At 33.8% G+C, this 7,653-nt stretch overlaps 1 protein-coding gene across 7 annotated transcripts in view; it reads left to right on the top strand.

Moving 5' to 3' along the window:
- The window catches only part of COP1 (COP1 E3 ubiquitin ligase), a 235,295-nt gene that overhangs the window by 130,395 nt on the left and 97,247 nt on the right, over positions 1–7,653 (top strand). For 6 of the 7 annotated variants that reach the window (XM_004372845.2, XM_023728059.1, XM_023728060.1 and 3 more), the window contains one exon: positions 5,715–5,831. In XM_004372845.2, the coding sequence (XP_004372902.1) occupies positions 5,715–5,831 (117 nt within the window). The other variant, XM_023728063.1, reaches the window with a different exon arrangement.

Here is a 7,653-nt window from a genome sequence, read left to right as displayed (position 1 = left end):
TGTAGAACATTGTCTTTATAAACTGTGTTATGCCAATTGAGCTAGGTGTTCCCCGAGACCATGGTCCTCTCAGCCCTCCGCCCAGTAATTCAGTCCCTCAGGGAGTTTGGATGTGTCTTGGGAGCTTCCATGACCTTTCCTTGTGCTGGTCCTTTTTATTCATTCACTCTGCATACCTCAAATTCGTGGCAAACACTGGTCTTGTCTCTGTCCCCTTCATTTTGCTTCTTCCAGTATGTATTATAAATGGAATAATACAGCATGTAGCCTTTGCATTTGGACTTACTTATCCGAATGTATTTTAGCTTTGTTCATATATGTCAAGCTCTTTTCTTTTTATTGATGAATAGCATTCCAAAATACGATATACCACACTTTTTCCATTCACTGGTTAAAGTTCATTTGGTTTGTTTCCAGTTTTAGGCAATTATGAATAAAGCCACTACCAATATTCACGTAAAAATTTTTGTGTATATAAAAGTTTTCTTTTTTTTTTTTTTTGTTAAATACCCAGGAGTGAGACTGTTGGGTCATATGATAAGTATATATTTAACATTATAAAAATATGACAAGCTGTTTTCCAGAATATCTGTACACTTACTGTATATCAAATATCTTTTCATAGGCACATTTGTTACTCTTATGAATGAATACAGACACCTTAATAAAGTGCCTATTCAGATCTTTTGGTCAGTTTTTCATTGGATTGTTTGTTTTCTTATTGTTTGAAGAGTTTTTTTAATGTATTCTGGAGGTTTGCACTCAACTGCTAACCTAAAGGTTGGTGGTTTGAACCTACCAAGTGGCACCATGGAAGAAAGACCTGGCAATCTGTTTCTATAAAGATTACTTCCAAGAAAACCCTATGGAACAGTTCTACTCTGTAATACATAGTGTCTCCATGAGTTGGAATTGACTTGAGTGCAGTAGGTGTTATATATTCTGGATACCAGTCCTTTGTTGGATATGTGATTTGCAAATATTTTCTCCCATCTGTGGCTTATCTTTCCATTCTCTTAACAGTGTTTGAGCAGAAGATTTACATTTTGATGAAGATGGCATTTATCTTGTTTTTTTCTTGTATAGATTATACGTTTACTGTCATATCTAAAAACGTTTTATCTAACCCAATGATTAAACGTTTACTGTCATATCTAAAAACGTTTTATCTAGCCCAGTGTAACTTTCTTCTGGAAGTTTTATTTTTTCAGGTTTTATTTTTCAGCATATGGCCCATTTTGAATTAAATTTTGCATAAGGATGAGTTGAAGTGTTTTTGTTTTGTTTTTCATTGTTTCTTTTTTTTGGCACGTGAATGTCCAGTTGTTCCCGAATGATTTGTTGAAGAGAGACTCCTTTCTCCATTGAGTTGTCTTTGCAACTATGTTTAAATCAGTTGACCATACTTGTACGGGCCAGTTCTTGGCCATCTGAGCAGCTCCTAAATTCCTGACCCTCAGAAACTGTGTGAGATAATAAATTTTTGTGTTTTAAGTAATTAAGTTTTGAGGTAATTTGCTTGGTAATAATACCTAACTAATAGAAGACCTATTGTCTCTGTTGTTTAAAAGAAAAATTTCTTTATGTTTCGCAATCAGTGTTGTCAAAATGCAGATCTTTGTGTTTAATTCTTTGTGCTTTATGTAGAGGTGCAGATTGTCCTTCAGTTTCACAATAGTTTTTGGTGAAATAGCGCTATCCCTTTTTACTCGTAGCCATTTTTGTTCTCTGTAGGTCCTAGACAGTTTAGAAGTGGTTCCAGGAGTATCGTTTACCAAACTTACTCATTAGCTGCTAACCAGAAAGTCTGTAGTTCAAATCCACCAGCCGCTCTTTGCAAACCTTATGGGGCAGTTCTGCTCTGTCTTACAGGATCACTATGAGTCGGAATCAACTCGATGGCAATGAGTTTGGTTTTCGTACTCATACCTGCATGTCTCCCTAAAGACTTAGGCTTTCTTATTGTGTAAACTCCTGTGCCTATGTCCTTTGTCTTTTATAATGAATTCTTTCGTAGGAAGATTTGGTGCAAGTGGATGGACATATGGTGGATTCTTCCTGAGGAGCTCTAAATCCTGCACATTAGAAATGATTCTGATGTCATCATAGAAATTCAATATATTTTGTGTTTTTGGAAAAAATCATTTTGTACAAAAGATCTGATTAACTCAACTTTTACAGATTATTAAATGATAAATTTTACCCATCCTCTAGGCTAGCTGGATTTTTTAAAACTCAATATTTTTTAATTAGACTGCAGGCTTGGGATATACTTACAAAACAAACAGTCATCTTTCCTTTACCTATTAACATTTAAGAAATAAAACTTAAAACACTTAGTTTTAAGGAACAAATTTATTCCTTGAGGGCAACTAGATACTGTTCAGAACAAGTTTGTTTATATTTATCCTCTGACATTGCAATATGATTTTTTCTAGTGGTCACTATTTCGATTGTTTACTAAGAGTTAGAGGAAGCCATACATAAACATGTACAATGTGTTTTGTTTGATTTAATTGCCCTTAACTTTTCTCCTTGAGGATGATCTATATATTTTTTTTATTTGATTTTATTTTCATTACAGAAGGGAATTGTCGTCAATAAATGTTGAAATTGTAATTTTTGAAGTTTAATGAAACCCTTGTTAATTGCCATCAAATCGGCTCTGACTCATGGCAACCTTATGTCTAAGAGGAAAGAAACATTGCCTGTTCTTGCACCATTTTCATGGTCATTGGTACATTTGAGTCCTGGGTTTTTGTTGGCTAATTTTTGGAAGTAGATCACCAGGACTTTTTTCCTAGTCTGTCTTAGTCTGGAAACTCCTCTGAAAGTCGTCCATCATGGTTGAACCTGCTAATATTTCAAATACCAGTGGCATAGCTTCTAGCATCATAGTAACATGCATGCCACCACAGTACAACAAACTGACATATAGGTGGTAGTGAAACTTTTACTGTCAAACTTTTAAGAAGAAAGAATGACTTACGCACTGTCTCCTTATTCTGAACACCATCTTCTTTATATTTGGCTTAGACATTATCTTCCAACACTTTTATGATTGTTTTACGCTTTCTGTGTATGATTACATGCAGTCCTGTTCTTGAGTCTGTCTTTAAATTGAATTTGTACATAAATCAGAACAGTTAGGTATGGCTCATATCTAATATCAGTTAGTCAGATGCTTGTCTTACTATAAGTATGTAGTGTATTTTTCTATGCATAAAAAACTTTAAAGAAACACTTCTAGATACACTAAAACATCTTTAACATAATACAGTACAATAATAATGTTTTGACGTGCATCGCAAAGTAGCTCCCATTTGTTATTACGAACCATTGTATGTACCTCAAGTTTTTAACATAATAGACTTTATTGGGGTTGGTTTGTAACTACAGGTTTTACGTAAGTTAGACATTTGTAATCCAAGGACTGCCTGTATACTATTTTACCTTGTGATTTATGATGCCATCTTAGGATATTCACATTATTTTAATGTTATTTCATCATACCTGTTCTGTTTAGTAATCACTCTGAAAGTATATTGTAATCTTTATGTAACTTCTTTTTCCATATCTTCATATGATTTTAAATCTTACTAACCTTGTAGCTCAGATAGTTACATGGAATGCTAATATCTTACATATTTGAAATTATAATCATGGTAGTTATCTTCATGACTTATGTAAAAATGTTAATGATTTACTCCATTTAAAAATCTACTACAAAATAAAAAACAAGACATGACTTGCTTCTAATTTAACTATTATTCTCTTAATTCTGATTCATTTTTATGCTTAATTGTATTTAATTGTTGTAAAACACTGATATATAACCCTTGTTTATAAAACTTCTCAGTGAGTAATAGTGGGGTTATGGCAACAGTGGATTCCCCATAAATACTTGTTGTGGATTAACTTCAGTTTGCTACATTGTTGGAATATGATCCTGTTAAAATCCAGTTAGTAATCTTTTAAGTGCTATATTTGGCATGCAGACTTTTAAATCTAGGTAGCCATCTCATCTCAGAATCATGTATCTCAATGCCAGAAAGATTGTATATTGATTGAAATAGCACATTATTTCTATTGGAAAAAATAACATGAAACAAATATTGCTATTTAAAATTCTTATTTTAATAATGAGTATCTTCCTTTGGAAGGCTGTTAGATTAATCAGATTGTAAATAGCAACATTCTTTGTCATGGTTAGTTTTTAGTCAGAGATTCCACATGTTAAAAGAAATTCTGTGTTTTCATGTATTCCCATTTCATTGAATTGGTATATTTTAGAGCTATTTTAATTTTTTCCCCTCCTCTTTACAGGTTACTGTATTAGCCTTCATAAAAAGATCGAAAGATTAACTGTGCCTCTAAGGGGAAGTGCAGTCCAAACCAATTCAGTTCTGTTCTACTTCTGTTCTGACACCAACTGCGAATGTACTTCTTCCTTGCATCCTAACCACCAGAGCTAGGTCAGACCTTACTAGTTAAAGGGCACGGTCCTCCAGAATGTCAAGTCTGCCCAAGACTTTAGTCACCAGCCTCAAGCTTGGACGTCCCCACGGCACCTTCACTTCCGATTTGCTGGCTACAAATTTGAGAGTTCCACCTCCTCTTTCAGGATACTAGCTGCAAGCTTGGGAATCCCCAGGAAGGCCGCCTTCACTTCTGACCTGTTGACTCCCACTATTCCCTCGTGTTCGATAATTCGCTAGAACTACTAACAGCACTCAGGAGAGTGCTATATTTACAATTACACTTTTATTATATATAACAAAATGGATATAAATGAAGAGACACATAGGATGAGGTCTGGGAGGTTTCCCAGCAAGGAGCTTTTGCGTCCCATAAAAGGATGCACTGCCTTCCCCCATGTTTCATTATTTGTCACTAACTAGGAAACCCATGGAGATTCAATGTCCAGAGCTTTTATGGGAGTTCCATTACTTTGGGGAAAGTGTATGATAGTTGCTTTGGTACCTTGAGTATGGGAAGAGAGGGTATGATAGTTGCTGTAGTACCTTTGTTACACAGTGACTTACCTTTTTACTTCCAGTTTCAAGTCATACCTGCTTTTTGTATCATTCAGCTGTCTTCTCCGTAATCATTACAAATCTTAGTATATACCACTGGAGATAGACTAAATATCAAATGTAAAAACAAAATTTTAAATTTAGCTAAATGGTTTTAAAATCTGTTTACTTTAGGCTTAGTTACATCACACAACTAAATTCCTACATAAAATTTTAAAATCATGAAATTCTTAAAAGATGAAATGAGAACTGCTCCCAGGTGCTTTAAAAGATGATTTTATTCTGATACATACCAAACATATAAAAGTGTGTCTGTGTGTGTATAACATATGTGTGCTGTTTAAAGAATACTGAAAAGAATACACATGTACCCACCACTTGGCTCTAGATAGCTTTCCTGCCCCCTTCCTTGATCCTATGGTTGTGGGACCATGTTACCTGTCAGTATGCATCCATTGTTTATCCATGCTGGTTTTCTGACAATGAATCTAAACTGTCTAGGTTTCAGTAAGCTATTCTGTTATTTAATCCTTCAGTTTAAACATTTTTGGTCCTAGTAAAACAAAATATTTTAGATTTGTACAATAAGATAACTGGAACAATAAGCAAACTTTCCAAGTTACAGAAGCATTTGCTAATATTATATTTCTTTTCATTTTTATTGTCTTTTACTCTTAGTGAAGCTGTGGTCTACCAACCTAGACAACTCAGTTGCAAGCATTGAGGCCAAGGCTAATGTGTGCTGTGTCAAATTCAGCCCCTCTTCTAGATACCATTTGGCTTTCGGCTGTGCAGGTAAGAAATGAAAGCAGATTTGTCTTCCTTTCATGATGATTGAGCATCATGGCAACGATAGAAAGCATTTAAAAAAGAAAAACGGTTCTTATAGGTTTAAATTTTGCTTTAATTATTAGACTGTAAATTAGAAGTATGCAGCATGCCATCATTTCTCATTTAGTGCTATGCCTTAATTGCACTATTCTGTCACCTGTGTTTAGTACAGCGAGATGAGTTTCTTTCTTTTTTTTTTTTTTGATTATTCTTCTAAGTCTGTGTGCATGAGTTAATGCTTATAACTTAGATCATAATGATGTTTAAACAATTAAGCTATATTGTATTTTTGCATAGACACAGGAATCCTTTTTTTTTTTCCCAAGGAAGTCTATTAATTTCTTTAGTAATTACTGAGTGCCTACTATGCACAAAGCACTCACCTAGGGGCAGTGAATAAGACAAAGTCTTGTTTCATGGAGTATGTGATAACATAAGTAAGTACTCAAAAAATGTTAGCTATTATTTTTTAACTAGGGTGACCATATGTCTGGGACAGTCCTACTTTACACCTGTTGTTCCATTGTAATTACTATTAATGACCCCTTTCATTCTCAAAAATGACATGGGTTGGAAGATAAATCATATGGTCACCCTATTCTTAACTCCTTTTTCTTTTATATTTGATTTTCCCCTCTTGAAGATTTGCTAAAGCAGTAAACACCTGCAATTTCACTTATGCTGTTATGAAATCTCTTTGATTTTTTTTAAAATTAATAATCCCAGTTGTTTAAAAAGATAAGCTAGCACCATATCATGAGATCAGCATCAACTTTTAGGAAGGAAAATAATGTCTTTCCAGGTAGTTACATGATATGTCTTTCTATTTGTTTGGAGTGGTTTCTGTCTGGTTTCTATCTTGGATAAGATTTTATAATTTACTTAATTTAGGTCCTGGGCCTTTCCTACTGAATTTTTAAAAACGTATTTTCTACTTATTACTATTTTTAAATGATATAGTTTTCCATTGGTTAAGAGCTACGGCTGCTAACTAGAAGGTCAGAAGTTTGAATCCACCAGGGGAAAGCATTCAGTCCTTCTCAATTAAGCATGATGTTAGCTGTAGGTTTTTTATAGAGTGTTTTATCAGGTTAAGTTTTCTTCTAAGTTTGCTGAGAGTTTTTATGATGAATGAGTGATGAATTTTGTCAAATCTTTTTTTTTTTTTTTTTTCTTTATTGAGATGATCATGTGGTTTTTATTGCCTTTCCTTCCTGGGGAAGAAAATTCTTACTGTTCATGATGTAAAATCTTTTTTATATATTGCTGGGTTCAGTTTTCTACTATTTTAAGTATATTTGTGTCTGTGTTCATGAAGGATATTTGTTTGTAGTTTTCTTATGATGGTGTTTTCTGACTTTGATGTCAAAGTACCATTGACCTCATAGAATGAATAGGGAAATTTTCTCTCCTTTTTTGTCCTGAATGAGTTTGTGAAAGATTGATATTATTTCTTCTTTAAATACTTGATAGAACTCACCAGCAAAGCCATCTGGGTCTGCATTTTTGTTTGTAGAAAATTTTAAATTCCTGGTTCAGTTTCTTTACTACTTATAGTTCTTTTCAAATTCTCTTTCTCCTTGAAGTCAGTTTTGGTAATTTATGTCTTTCTAGGAATTTGTCAGTTTCATCTAAGTTTTCTAATTTGTTGGCAAAAAGTTCAAATATTCCCTTATAATCCCTTTAATTTCTGTAATGTTGGTAGTAATGCTCCGCTTTCTTTGCTGACTGGTAATTTGTATCTTATCTTCTTTTCTTCTTGGTCAGTCTAGCTAAGTTTGTCAGT

This window comes from Trichechus manatus, unplaced genomic scaffold (genome assembly GCF_000243295.1).
Source record: "Trichechus manatus latirostris isolate Lorelei unplaced genomic scaffold, TriManLat1.0 scaffold00021, whole genome shotgun sequence".
Classification (NCBI taxonomy): domain Eukaryota; kingdom Metazoa; phylum Chordata; class Mammalia; order Sirenia; family Trichechidae; genus Trichechus; species Trichechus manatus.
Note: the sequence above shows the minus strand (reverse complement) of the source record. Positions and strands in the feature narration are given on the sequence as shown.